Raw genomic sequence first — 15837 nt, 5'->3', positions numbered from 1 at the left:
CTCGACAGTATCTTGTATGCGATGGGGAGGAGACTTATTCCTCTGTAGTTGGCAGATTCCGTCTTGTCTCCTTTCCTGTATACGGGACATAGTATGGTGAGGCTCCAATCATCTGGTATGCGTTCTTCTAGCCAAATTGCGCAGATAGTATGCTGAGGCTCCAATCATCTGGTATGCGTTCTTCTAGCCAAATTGCGCAGATAAGCTGATGCATACGCCTTATCAGCGAATCGCCTCCGATCTTAAATAGTTCAGCGGGTAACCCGTCGGCTCCTGCTGCCTTGTTGTTCTTTAATCGGGTTACTGCTACTTGGACCTGATTCTGACTAGGAGGTAAACATTCTATACCATCATCAGGGATTGGTTCTGCTTTATCCTCTTCGCCGCCAATGACGGACACTAGCAGTTGGGTAAAATATTCTTTCCATATCCTCAGCATGCTCTCTGTGTTAAAGTGCTAAAAATTTTTAATTAATTCACAACTCATTTACAAAAATTTTTATTAAATGAAAAACGCTTGACGCTCTAATTTTCTCTACCATTTAAGGTTTCACTGCTGTGTTATGCCAGAACTCTCTAAGGCTCTAAAGATTTTACGTATGGAAAAAATATAAGCAGCTGTGCGTAGATCATTGCACAAGGCAAACTCATTGGCTGTCTCTTTGATGCCTTGGCCGGCAGTTTCCATGACCGTTTGTAAGCCAAAATCCACAATGTCGGCCTCTGAGGTGCTGCTACGTAGTCTCTCCAAATGTTCATTGGGAGTAACAGTGGGCTAAATAAATAAAAAAAAAGAAAATTTAAAAACAACCTGAATAGGAACCCTTTTAAGCTCTTACTCCCTTTCCTCCCAATGACTCATTGATGGAATTAAATATCTCTCGCACCACATGGTTATCACGTTTCGTGGTCATTTTACCATATGAGACATGATTGATATTTTTTAAGAACTCAAAATACGACACAGTTACACCGCCCGCATTGCAATACATATCGGGTATCATCAAAATTCCCTTCTTACGTAGAATCTCATCCGCTGAAGGGGTGATGGGACCATTGGCTCCTTCTAGAATAATTTTGGCCTGTACTTTATCAGCATTTTCGGCGTTCAACACTTTTTGTGTGGCACAAGGCATGAGTATGTCACATTTTTCGCCCAATAGAGATCCTTGTTTTTCGCTAGCTTTGGGATAACCTTTAACTGACCTTTTAGCAGCGACATATGTCATAAGATCCTTAAAAAAGAAAAAAAAAACAAACTTAAACAAATGGAAGTCAAAAGTAGGTGAGATAAGGCAGACAAGACAATGAGAATGTAAATCCACAATATGGCACTATGGACGATGCAACCTTGCCTTTGAACATTCCATTAAGGAACTGGGGCAAAGTGCAGTCCGATTCAATTTAAAGCTCAATAATAACGGGCCCTCCTTTTTAAAGTCGAGTCCGAACGGCGTGCCGCAGAGCGATACCTCTTTGGGGAGAAGTTTTTACATGGCAAAGTATTAGGTTGCCCGAAAAGTAATTGCGGATTTTTTAAAAGAAAGTAAATGCATTTTTAATAAAACTTAGAATGAACTTTAATCAAATATACTTTTTTTCTAAAGCAAGCTAAAAGTAACAGCTGATAACTAACAGAAGAAATAATGCAATTACAGAGTCATAAGCTGTGAAAAAATTTGTGAACGCCGACTATATGAAAAATCCGCAATTACTTTTTGGGCAACACAATACCTCGCAAATGTCGCCAGCTTTAGGATGGAATAACCACCGATGAAAATTTTTCTGATGTTCCTGCCAGGATTCGAACCCAGGTGTTCAGCGTCATTGGCGGACATACTTACCTCTGCATTACGGTGGACGATAGTATAGGTAGATTTTAAGCGGGTTTCAAATTAGTAATCGTAACGGTGACCACCGTAGCGCAGAGTTTAGCATGTCCGCCTATGATGCTGAAGGCCTGGGTTCCACTCCTAGCGAGAACATGAAACAAAATTTTCAGCGGTGGTTATCCCTTCCTAATGTTGGCACTTTTGTCAGGTATTATACTTACTTACCTAAATTGGCTATGACAAAACATGTGTCCCATTAGCCGAACGTAGAATAGCATTTCAAGAGCCTCGGTCTTCTGGGCTCCTTCTAAAATCTCTGACACCAAGTTTCGAGGTGTCTCCACCACTTGATCTTCAAAATACTTTTTTGCTGGGCCTTCTTCGTCCATTCCGACAACATGAGCTAGCCAACGCAACCGTAGTATTTTGATGTGTTTAACTAAGCTATAATCGTCGTATAGCTCATACAGCTCATGGTTTATACTCTAATACTTCTCCATTAACGCAAACTGTTTCAAACCTTTTACGAAGGATTTTTCTCTCAAACACTTTAACTACCTACCTCATCTGCTATCGCAAGTACCCATGCCTCGGAGCCATACAACAGTGTCTTGAATGGTGCAATTTTCGTCTGTCGAGAGGTGGCTTTGCTCCTCAGCTGATTGCTCAATCCAAAGTAGAATCTATAAGCCAATGGGCGCCCCGGTAGCCAAGTTGGCAGCGTGCTTGGATTGTCAGTGCAGGGGTCGTGGGTTCAATTCCCGCCAGAAGCCTTGGTCTGTCGCTACTGTCCATTTCACAATGGACTTTAAATTGTCTAAGTGAGTCTGTAAAGGACTGCCACTCTTACCTAACCTAACCTAGCCAATATTATCCTTCGTTTTATATAAAAACAAGCGCAGAGTTTAGCATGTCCGCCTATGACGCTGAATGCCTGGCGAGACTATCAGAAAAAACTTTTTTCAACGGTGGTTTTCCTCTCCTAATACTGGCAACGTTTATGAGGTACTATGCCATGTAAAACTTCTTTTCAAAGAGGTGTCGCACTGCGGCACGCCGTTCGCACTCGGCTATAAAAAGTAGTCCCCTTATCATTGAGCTTAAAACTTGAATTGGACTGCGCTCATTGATATGTGAGAAGTTTGTCCTGTTCCTTAGTGGAGTGTTCATGGATAAAATTTACATTTTACATTTATTTCAAAACTGCTGTCATTTGTTTCGATTACAGCGGTGCCGAGGTAGATAAACTCTCTGACTATTTCAAAGTTGTATTTCCCAACTTTCTTCATTTTTATACCCACCATCGACTTCCTTTTAAACACTGCACCATAGGTTGGGGTATACTAATTTTGTCATTCCGTTTGTTGTTGTAGCAGTATTTTGTACACTGAGGTGGCAGCCCTTGCCGATGAAGGCCTTCAACGGGTCAATCCGGTACGTACAACCTGCTTCTATTGTTTGAACATCGAAATATCGATCTCACACCCAACAAAGCATATATATTCTTGAACGTCTTGACATTCTAATTCGATTTAGCCATGTCCGTTCGTTCTGTCTGTCAACGGTCTGCCTGTCCATCGGTCTGACTGTCCATCGTTCTGTCTGTCCATCGTTCTGTCTGTCCATCGGTCTGTCTGTCCGTCCGTATGTCGAAGGACGCTTACTTTGGAAGAAATTAAACAGGGTCATATCGGTCCATATTTTGATATGGCTGCAATATAAACCGATCTTGGATCTTGACTTCTTGAGCCTCTAGACGACGCAAATCTTATCCGATTTGGTTGAAATTTCGTATGAAACGTTTTGTTACAGCTGCGCTAATTATGGTTCAAATCCGTTCATAATCTGATATAGCTGCCACATAAACCAATCTCGGATCTTGACTTCTTGCGCGCTCTTGAGCGCAATTATTATCCAATTTGGTTGAAATTTTGTATGAAGTGTTCTGCTAGAGCTTCCAACAGCTGCGCCGAGTATGGTTTAAATCGGTTTATAACCTCATATAGCTGCCATATAAACCGATCTTAGATCTTGACATCTTGAGCCTCTAGAGGGTGTATTAACTATCCGATTTGCCTGAAATTTTGAATGATGTGTTTTGGTATGGCTTCCACCAACTGTGCCCAGTATGGTCTAAACCATTCACAGCCCACCTCCCCATTATACTTCCTGAGCCTCTGGAGCGAGCAATTCTTATTGGATTTGGCTGAAATGTATCATAAAAACTTCTACAATGGTCTCCAATATCCACACCAAGCATGGTCCGAATCGATCCATAACCTGATATAGCTCAAATAGCATGGCAATTCTTATGCTTTGTTTTCCTATAGAGAGATACCAGGCAAGGAACTTGACAAATGTGATCCATGGTGGAGGGTACATAAGATTCGGATTTACTTGTTTTATCTGGTCGGGCTTATAGGGCTTTGTGAAAGTTGATATCATCCACTTGGTCTTATCTCCATTTACTGCCAATGCCATTTTCGTTGAATCTCTTTCAATACTTTCAAAGGCTGCAGATACTGCTTCCGGTGACGTACCTATTATATCGATGTCGTCGGCATAGGCGAGTAGCATATGGTCTCTTGTGAGTAGTGTGCCATACTATTCACATTTGTATCTCGTATAATCTTCTCCAGCAGGATATTAAAGAGATCACACGATAGGCTGTCTTCCTGTCTGAAACCTCGTTTGGTATTGAACGGTTCAAAGAGATTCTTTTTAACTTCAACTGAAGAGCGTGTATTAGCAAGCGTCATCCTGCAAAGTCGTATCAGATTTGCAGGTATACCAAACTCAGACATGGCTGGGGATGTCGAAGGCGGTTTTGTAGTCAACGAATAGATGGTAGATGTTGATTTGTCCTTATCGGATCTTTTCCAGGATTTGACGCAGTGTAAAAATCTGGTCTATGGTGAATTTACCAGGTCTAAAGCCACACTGATAGGGCAGAACCTTATTGGGGAGGAACCTTATTCCTTTGTAGTTTGTACATACCGTCTTGTCCCCTTTCTTGTGTACGGGTTATACTATGCTGAGGTTCCAGTCATCGGGCATGTTTTCTTCTAGCCAAATTGCGAAGACGAGCTGATGCATACGCCTTATCAGGGTGTCGCCTCCGGTCTTATACTGTTCAGCTGGCAACCCATCGGTTCCTGCAGCCTTATTGTTTTTCAGCTGGGTTACTGCTACGTGGACCTCGTTTTGCATAAGTGGTATATATTCTATACCATCATCAGGGATTGGTTATGGGGTATACTCATGGCCACCATCATCGGATACCAGCAGCTTGAAAAACTTTTCTTTCCATATCCTCAGCACACTCTCTGTATCAGTTACCAGATTTGCTTCCAGTTACCAGGGAGCTGAGACAAAGCAGGAAGCAAAGCCATGGGTCTTATAATTAATTCTTTGGTAGAATTTTCGGACTTTGACTCTGGCTCCTGAACATCTCGATTCGCTCACACCCACGTCTTTCCATTTCTCTCTTTTTCCTGCGGAAGAGACTCTTCTCTCCTTTTCTCCCGGTACCTCGCTTTCATCTGGCGCGTTGTTACTGACTGTAAGGTCGCCCTGTGTGCCGCATTATTGGCTTCAGTAGTTTTTGGAACTCCTGGTCGTACTATGGGTTCTTTGGGGAGGCTTTTTATACCCAAGTACGGATGTTGCGGCTCTTTCCATAGAGTGTGCAATGGATTGTCACTGCGCCGTTATTTAATCGGGAGAAGGAGTGCTTTTATCAAACAGCTAGTTCAGTCAAGTGAGTAAGCCGTTGCCATCTGTTGTGTTTGCAGTTTTTCAATGTCCAACTTCCGTGCAGTGTTAGATCGTACGTTTCTCGCCACACTAAGACGGTTGCGAACCTTTGCTGCAACAAGGTAATAATCCGAATCGATGTTCACGCCTCGGATCGATCGTACATCTAACACGCTATTGAATGCCTTCCATCTATCACAACATGATCTATTTGGTTTCTCGCGTTTTGATGGTGTGATGGTCATGTGAATCCTTCGATGGTGGAATCCAGTGCTGCTTACTACCATGCTCTTTGCCGCGGAAAAGTCTATTAGACTCAATCCTTTATCGGAAGTTTCTTTGTGTAGGCTAAATTTTTCGATTGTTGGGCCAAAGATGTCTTCCTTCCCTATATTCCCATTAAAATCTCCCAAAACGATTTCAATATCATGGGCGGACAGCGGTCATATTCTCTTTACAGGTGCTCGTAGAAAACATCCTTGGATGATTCGTCCTTGTATTCCATCGGGACATGGGCATGAATAAGGCTGATGTTGAAGTATTTGGCTTTTATGCGGATTGTGGCTAGCCTCTTTTCCACCGGGGTAAAGCTGGAGACAAGGTGTTTCAGTCGCCGACTAACCACAAATCCACAGCCAAATTCATGCCTCGTGTTATGGCAGCTATAGTATAGTTTGTCGCCGTTTGGTGTTGTTGTGTGGCCATTTCCAGTCCATCGCACTTCCTGTAAGGCGGTAATATCTGCCTTGTACTTCTCTAATATATCCGCCAGCGCGTATATTATACCTTCTCTATGGAGAGTGCGGACATTCCAGGTACAGATCCGCAAACCATGGTCTTTTTTCGTGTTTTTTTTTCGTTGTTCGAGTGGGTCGTCAACATTAGGGGGGTCCGTTTTTACTATTCCTTTGTTTCTCATAGTGTTCCGTGGGAGGGTTACAGACGCCCAAACCGTATGGGATTTGTGGGATCTCAAATGTATCCCTTTTTGTCGCGAGCCGCTTGCTTCAAGTTCCGACGCTCGCTTCCAGCCGCCCCTAATTTGGGAGCAGACGCTGATGATGGCCATTGATTATTTGAAGGCGCTAATAACACGCCTTGCCATCTGGAATATCATTGGCACTCAGTATTTAATTAAGAGCCAGTGCCACCTGACTCCTCACTGAGACTCTCCTCTCAAAAATCGCATATGCAAGTCATGGTCCTATAAACGTTTGCGGCAGTCGTCAACATAGGGAGGATCTGTTTTTCAATCTTCTTCGTTTTTAACGTTTCAAGTTTTCCGGGTGAGGGGCAACTAACCCGACGCCCCAATCCATATTTTTATCGTTCTACAAATGAACTCGTGGCACAATTTATCCCACTACCTTTAACGGATGTTAAAGGTAGCTACCCAGGTAACACCGCGGGGTGGTTTGTGTCCACGTTTGAGACGAAGAAAGCCCGGATTTTGTCAAGTCAAAACCAATCAGAACCGTTACTTGGTTTCCAACATCCTCCAGTCATCCGCTATATTCATACACGTTCCAGTACCTTACGGTCGAATCGAACACTCTTTTAGTACCCGATGTCTGGGAGATGGGCAGAGTGATTCCGCTACAGAAGCCTGGAAAGAATCCGAGTAAGGGAGAGTCGTAGAGATCGATCTCCTTACTCTCACCAGTAGCCAAGACGCTTGAAGAAATACTCCTCTCGAGCCTCGTTGCAGAATTTCCATTCGCCGAGCATCAGCATGGATTTCGAAGACTGCATTGCACAACAACTGCTCTGTATGCCATCACCGCACACATTTTCCGTGGCTTCAATCAGCCCAAGCCATGTGATAGAACGGTCCTCGTGGCACTCGATCTATCGAAGGCATTTGACACGGTCAGCCATGTCAAACTCTTTGAGGACATCGTCATTACGTCCCTCCAGCCAGGCTTGAAACGCTGGGTCCCGAATTATCTGTGTGGTCGCCAGTCATTTGTGAAATTTAGGGATAAGAAATCGAAACACCGTAGAGTGACACAGGGAACCCCAAGGCGGGGTGATTTCTCCTGCACTATTTAACCTCTACCTATCCTTTATTCCACCGCCTCCGTACGGCATAGAGATCATATCATATGCGGACGATTGTACGATCATGGCACCAGGCCCCCACCCATTTATGACATATTAAATAGGTTAAACATCTATCTCAACAAACTTGCCTCTTATTTCGCTGCAAGAAATCTGACGATATCTGCCACCAAATCTTCAGCCACATTATTCACTACATACACACATGAGGTGCGTAGGGAGCTGACAGTGATAGTCGATCGAGAAATGATTTCGGCCATCAAGTAACCCAAAATACTTGATGTCACATTTGACAGCTCTTACAAATTGTCCTCACATGACACAGCAATTTGCGATAAAGTCAAAAGTAGCAAAAAGCTCCTCAAGTCACTTGCCGGCAGCACTTGGGTTGCTGACAAAGAAACCTTGTTGACAACATACAAAGCAATTGGCCGGCCTGTGGTTAGTTATGCAGCGCCAGTGTGGTCCGGTCAGCTTTGTGACATGCTCTGGAATAATATACAGATCTCTCAGAATGCCGCCCCTCGAACTGCGACGGGCTGTCTCTTCAGTTCTCACGAGGACCACCTCCATCAGGAAACAAAGATCCTACCCGTGCGAAAACATAACTACATGCTGTCTAAGCAATACCTTCTCTTCTTCTTCTTTATCGCAGAGACCATCCAAATCATTATCTTGTGGATAGGTATTCACTGCCCAGAAGCCTTAAGGTAGATCTACATGATCTACAGCTTGAGGTCCAGCGCTACAAGAGAGAACCTCTAGATCAAGCGGGTCTAGACAACATTCATGCAGACACGGTAGCAGATGCGTTGAATAGCTATCGGGTGAATTTGGTCCTTAGAAAACGACCGCCTCCTATTGCACGTGAAGAAATTGACCTCCACCGGCAAACCAGTCTAGTTCTGGCTCAATTACGATCCGGCAGATGCAGCCGCCTCAATTCCCACAGAGCTAGGATTGATGCCAACGTGCAGGGTGTATGTCCCGATTGTGACCAGGGACCGCACGATACACGTCGGCTGTTTACCTGCCCAACCAGACCCACTCGTCTCAGACCCAGATTCCTCTGGACCCCATCTTTGTCACAGAGTTCCTGGCTATAGACACTCAACAGAATCAAGCAGACGAAAGATAGAACACAACACACTGCTACAACAACAACAACAATCTTCCAGTAAATTGTCTCACTTTTACCATAAGTTTTGTTATAGTCTGCGGATCTACTTCCCTTGGTGTCTCCCATCAGAAATAAGAAATTTTAGAAAATGTTCTGTCCCACTTACATTTGGATCTATTCCCTCTGGATTAACAAGTGAAATATCTCTTTCCTCGACACCAATTAATTTCGCTCCGGCTTCTACCACAAATTTTGCTGCATATGAGCCAACATTGCCGAAACCTTGAACTATGACAGTTTTTCCCTGCCAGCCAGTGCTTAATTTCACAAAATCCATCCAATCTTTGTCCTGCATAAAAACATCACCTGCCTTCCAGACTCCACGGCCAGTGGCAGAAGTGCGACCATTGATGCCACCAACATGGATTGGTTTACCAGTGACTATGGCCAAAGCATTGATGTCATTGTGGCCTAAAACAAGGGAGAGAAAGATGATAATTAGACATAGAAAGGAGTTTTTTTTTACCAAAAGACCACACAAGACTGTGTCACTCGAATAAAGCTCTTTTGTTGGAGGAATTCATCTAAATCACCGGATTGTGATAGTAGGTAAGGTTAGCTTGAAAAGAGGGTGCAGATATTAATCCGCCCCATGCCACTATGAACATCCACCTAAGCCAATAATCGGTTTAATGTGCGCTCTAAAAACTAGAAAGTAACCTCTAAAAAGAAAATTTTAAGTTAGGAATTCCCTAAATCTTTAATTGTTTTCCATACCACTCCCCTAAGTTGGTTCATATCTGGCATTGTGTCCCCACCTTAGTGCCGCTATCTGTGAGACGCGAAAGCCGGGCAATGACAAAGGAAATGCTCCAACATCTCATCATCTTCCCCGCATGCCCTACACATGCTATCACTTGCCGCACCGATTTTACATAAGAGAGCTCGTAGTCCTATGTGTCCCGTTATGATACCAATAGCTATACTGACCTCCTTCTTGCTTTCTTTCAGTAATAGCCGCGTCTTTTCACGATCTGGATCCCCCCATAGGATTTTCGCCGTCCTACCGACCGTTTCGCTGTTCCACAATTTTGCATGCGCATCCGTCGCTCACTTCCTTAACACGGATGGCGTCGGCCTCCGTAGCGCAGAGATTAGCATGTCCGCCTATGACGCTGAACGCCTGGGTTCGAATCCTGGCGAGACCAACAAAAAAAATTTTCACCTGTGGTTTTTCCATCCTAATGCTAGCGACATTTGTGAGGTACTATGCCATGTAAAACTTCTCTCCAAAGAGGAGCCGCACTGCGGCTCGCCGCTCGGACTCGGCTATAAAAATGAGGCCCCTTATCATTGAGCTTAAACTTGAATCGGACTGCACTCATTGATATGTGAGAAGTTTGCCCTTGTTCCTTAGTGGAATGTTGATGGGCAAAATTTTCAATTTTTGCAATTTTCAATTTGCGTCGACCCGAAAGGCTTCGGGTTAATCAAGCATAATGAGGGCAGTCCTCTGGCCTTCACCGTCAAATCGTCTGCCCTTTCATTTCCCCTGACTCCGTTATGGCCCGGCACCCAAACGATGCGGATTTTCCCATCCTCAGACAAGACGTTAATCACCTTCTTACACTACAAGACTGTTCGTGACCTTACTGTCCTGGTTGTTATTGCCCTTATGGCAATTTTGCTGTCGGTAAAGATGTTCATACTCGATGTCCTAGCGTCAGCACCATACTTCTTTCCGTGATCCCCCGAATCTCCGCCTGCAGGGCCGTATTATGGTCAGGCAGTCTAAAACAGATCTCAGTCCCTGGGTTCTCAATGTAGACCCCAGGTCCACTTTGTCCTCTAGCTTTGATCCATCCGTGTAACATGATCTTCCAGATGGCAATACTAGGGTTCCGTCAATCCAAGACTGTGCCGATGGCAGCAGTGCCTCCTTACACTGCAAGACTGTTCGTGACCTTACCGTCCTGGTTGTTATTGCCCTTATGGCAATTTTACTGTCTGTTAAGATGTTCATACTCGATGTCGTTGCGTTAGCACCACAACACCTCACGCATTCCGTGATCGCCCGAATTTCAGCCTGCAGGACCGTATTATGGCCAGGCAGTCTAAAACAGATCTCAGTCCCTGGGTTCTCAATGTAGACCCCCAGACCCCCTCTGTTCTATAGCTTTGATCCATCCGTGTAACATGATCTTCCAGATGGCAATACTAGGATTCCGTCAATCCAAGACTGTACCGATGGTAGCAGTGCCACGCACTTGACTTCAAGGTTCATCTCAGCTATCTGATCGGAAATCTCTTCCCTTTCTTCCAGGTTTCCTATCGTCGATTCGATTATACCGCGATGGTATGAGCTGCTGCCATTCTCAATCCATTCTCCCATCGCCTTAAGTCTCATAGCCGCAGTGGCTGCCTCACACTTAATCTGTATGTCAATGGGTCGGATATCTAGAATAGTCTCCAGTACCCTAGTGGACGTGGTCTTCATCGATTGTGTTACTATTAAAAATCAAATCGGGGGATCAGTTTCCATGAAAGCTTTAATATGGGTTGCCCAAAAAGTAATTGCGGATTTTTTAAAAGAAAGTAAATGCATTTTTAATAAAACTTAGAATGAACTTTAATCATATATACTTTTTTTACACTTTTTTTCTAAAGCAAGCTAAAAGTAACAGCTGATAACTGACAGAAGAAAGAATGCAATTACAGAGTCACAAGCTGTGAAAAAATTTGTCAACGCCGACTATATGAAAAATCCGCAATTGCTTTTTGGGCAACCCAATATATCAAGCCATCTAAGACCTTCGTTCAAGCGTTGCGATTCAAGTGGTTTGTGCTACTCATTTATATTCAAACACATAACTTAACAAAGCTTTGAAATAGTTTCATTTGACAGATCTCCTTTATGGGACTGTCCAATAAACCTATTTAAAGCCTTCATTAAGATTTGTGAATACGGCCGTTCAACCCTTACCGAATGTCTTCAAGTACTGATCGCAAATCCAATTCATTTCTCTTTCCCCGGTATTCATATCGGGTGCTGGTACATCTATTCCAGGACCAATCATGTTGCGCCTCAACAGTTCCATGGTATAACGTCTGGTGATAATTTGCAATTCTCGATCGGTATATTTCTTGGGATCTATACGTATGCCACCCTTAGCCCCACCAAAAGGCACATTGACGCAGGAACATTTGAAAGTCATCAAATAGGCTAAACCTTTTACTTCATCCTCCTCGACATCCATGCCAAAACGGATACCTAAAAATAAACACCAAAATGGCAGGGATGTTTTCTTTTGTGTGAAATATTTGCTCCAACTCACCTCCCTTTACGGGCAACCTTTGCCGCATGTGATGAGCTCGATAGCCAGTTATGATTTCAATCTCTGACTTGGAATTCATCAATGGAAAGTTCACTTCAATGCATGTCGTTACATATCCCATGAATCTCAATATACCACTAACACGCGCCTCTACATCTCCAGCTTCCAGTTTAGGATATTTTTTGGCTAACTCTGCTATAAGCGATGACTCCATGAGCTTGGCTGCTGCATGATAGTAATATGCCACCATATGAGCAAAATTAGGATCCTTTTCAGTGGCTATGGATTGCAGATGTTTGGGGATTTCATGCTTGTGGCGTTTGGCTTGGAAGAGGCATGGCAGAATTGAGGTTTTCTTGGGACACAAGCGTTTGACGAGGGAGGAGAGCATTTTATGATTGAAATTGCAGAGATTTTATTTTTATTAGAAATATCTTTGACATTTATAAGATTCATAATAGGAAATTATATTCAAAGAGGATTGAAATAACAGAGAAATGTTTGTGCTCTCAAAATTTTACAGCAAATGTCAAGCTTATAAAGGGAGATTTTTTAGCTATTATCTTTTTGACAACACAGCTCAAGCAAACATCTTCAGTTTGTTCAATAATTCAACCATGAATCGTCGTACAAACGAACAACGCTTGCAAATTATTGAATTTTATTATCAACTACGGTGGAGGCCACCGTAGCACAGAGCTTAGCATGTCTGCCTATGACGCTGAACGCCTGGGTTCGAATGCTGGCGAGACCATCAGAAAAAAATTTTCAGCGGTGGTTTTCCCCTCCTAATGCTGGCAACTTTTGTGAGGTACTATGCCATGTAAAACTTCTCTCCAAAGAGGTGTCGCACTGCGGCATGCCGTTCGGACTCGGCTATAAAAAGGAGGCCCCTTATCATTGAGCTTAAACTTGAATCGGACTGCACTCATTGAAATGTGAGAAGTTTGCCCCAGTTCCTTAGTGGAACGTTCATTATCAACTAGCCGAACCGGGCCCGCTCCGCTGCGCCTTCTTTAACTCTCTAATATTTTTTGAGGGAGCGTTGGTCACGACCGAATTCATTAAACCGGGTTTTGGCAGTGATATAGGATGGTGCTTCATTGTCATACAAAGATTTAAGTTCATCAAAGCACTGTTATCGTGATAATCCACTCCGAAAGTTGTGAAAAATGATCGCACGAAAATGCTCAAGGGTAAAATCCATTTTTATACCCTCCACCATAAGATGGGGGTATACTAATTTCGTCATTCCGCTTTTAACACCTCGAAATATGCGTCTGAGACCCCATAAAGTATATATATTCCTGATCGTCATGACATTTTAAGTCAATCTAACCATGTCCGTCCGCCTATCTGTCGAAAGTACGCTAACTTTCGAAGGAGTAATGCTAGGCGCTTGAAATTTTGCTCAAATACTTCGGTAGGTCGGTTGGGATTGGAAATGGCCCATATCGGCCCATATAAACCGATCTGGGATCTTGACCTCTTGAGCCACTAAAGGGCGATATTCTCATCTGATTTGACTAAAATACTGCCTGAGGTGTATTGTTATGACTCCCAACAACTGTGCTAAATTTGGTTCAAATCGGTCTATAACCTGATATAGCTGCCATATAAACCGATCATGGGTTTCGACCCCTCGAGCCACTAGAGGGCTCAATTCTAATCTGATTAAGCTGAAATTTTGAATGACACGTTCCGTTATGACTACCAACGACTGTGCCAAATATGGTTTTAATCGCTCCATAACCTGTCATTTGTGGCCCACGCCCTTAAATCGGACTGCGTCGATCCGAAAGGCTTCGGCTTGACCAAGTTTATCGACGGCAGTGCTCTGGTCTTCACTGTCAAATCGTCTGCCATTTCATTTTCCCTTACTCCGTGCCATAACGGAGTAAGAGGGAATGAAAGGGCAGACTTGAAGCCTTTTGGGTCGTTGCAGATCGATTTAAGGGCGTGGGCGACAAACGCGCATGCAACACTGTGGAGGGGGCTTTTAACAATGTGCGGACCCACACTGTTCCAATCCTAAGGACCGGGTGGACCCGGTCCTTAGAGACTGGATAAACCATATGCTAAGGAACAGGTGGATTAATTGTGTGTCCCATGACATAAATAAAGGGTGATTTTTTTGAGGTTAGGATTTTCATGCATTAGTATTTGACAGATCACGTGGGATTTCAGACATGGTGTCAAAGAGAAAGATGCTCAGTATGCTTTGACATTTCATCATGAATAGACATACTAAGGAGCAACGCTTGCAAATCATTGAATTTTATTACCAAAATCAGTGTTCGGTTCGAAATGTGTTCATTCACCGTAACGTTGCGTCCAACAGCATCTTTGAAAAAATACGGTCCAATGATTCCACCAGCGTACAAACCACACCAAACAGTGCATTTTTCGGGATGCATGGGCAGTTCTTGAACGGCTTCTGGTTGCTCTTCACTCCAAATGCGGCAATTTTGCTTATTTACGTAGCCATTCAACCAGAAATGAGCCTCATCGCTGAACAAAATTTGAACACATTTCGAACCGAACACTGATTTTGGTAATAAAATTCAATGATTTGCAAGCGTTGCTCGTTAGTAAGTCTATTCATGATGAAATGTCAAAGCATACTGAGCATCTTTCTCTTTGACACCATGTCTGAAATCCCACGTGATCTGTCAAATACTAATGCATGAAAATCCTAACCTCAAAAAAATCACCCTTTATAAGCGAGAAAGTGGCACAGGGCAAGCCACAGGGGGGCATTTTATCGCCATTCCTATGGGTGACCACCAAAAATGACCTATTACGGATGCTGACTGAGGAGGGATTTGAAACCGTCTGCTATGTAGACGATGTTATAATACTTTAGGATAAAGGGTGGACCCGGTCCTGACTGACTGAGGAGGGATTTAAAACCCTCCTTCTAAGGGGTAAGGATCCGCACGAGCTATGCAGAAGGGCCGAAAGGGTCTTGCATATGGCATATGACTGGGCTAGACCCAGAGGTCTCAATTTTAAACCAGAGAGACACTGAAATATACCTGTTCACCAATTTAACGCACCACTTTTCCTCAATAACACGATTTCGATATCTGACAAGGTCAAATACTTAGGTGTGATCTTGAACAGGAAACTGAATTGAAAGCGTCACATTCAGGAGCGTACTGAAAAGGCTCACAGATATTGGGCTCTATATAGACGGGCCCTAGGCTCGAAATGGGGCCAGAATCCTAGGATAGTCTACTGGCTCTACAGGAGCATGATTAGACCAATACTTACTTACGCCTCAGTAGTTTGGTGGACTGCAATGGAGAAAAAGTGCAACATAAGGACCATACAACAGGTTCATAGAACATGTTGTCTTGGCATAGGCGGATCGATGAGGACCACACCCACTAGGGCACTGGAGACTATTCTAGATATCCGACCCATTGACATACAGATGAAATGTGAGGCAGCCTCTGCGGCTATGAGACTTAAGGCGATGGGAGAATGGATTGAGGATGGGAGCAGCTCATACCATCGTGGTATAATCGAGGCGACGATAGGAAACCTGGAAGGAAGGGAAGAGTTTTCCGATCGGATAAATGAGATGAACCTTGAAGTCGATTGCGAGGCACCACTGCCATCGGCACAGTCTTGGATTGACGGAACCCTAGTATTGCCATCTGGAAGATCATGTGTTACACGGATGGATTAAAGCTAGAGGACAGAGTGGGCCTGGGGACCTACATTG

At 43.7% G+C, this 15837-nt stretch overlaps 1 protein-coding gene across 1 annotated transcript; it reads right to left on the bottom strand.

The window, feature by feature from the left end:
• Positions 1–471: 471 nt before the first annotated feature.
• Positions 472–12495, bottom strand: LOC106082796 (glutamate dehydrogenase, mitochondrial). The gene is made up of 5 exons (XM_059361584.1): positions 12105–12495; positions 11753–12040; positions 8936–9240; positions 840–1235; positions 472–775 (listed from the first exon to the last, which is right to left on the bottom strand). Exons 1-5 carry the CDS (start codon positions 12493–12495, stop codon positions 551–553), a joined length of 1605 nt encoding a protein of 534 aa, XP_059217567.1. The 3' UTR covers positions 472–550.
• Positions 12496–15837: the final 3342 nt, after the last annotated feature.

This window comes from Stomoxys calcitrans, chromosome 2 (assembly GCF_963082655.1).
Source record: "Stomoxys calcitrans chromosome 2, idStoCalc2.1, whole genome shotgun sequence".
NCBI lineage: Eukaryota > Metazoa > Arthropoda > Insecta > Diptera > Muscidae > Stomoxys > Stomoxys calcitrans.
This window is presented reverse-complemented; position numbering and strand designations above follow the sequence as displayed.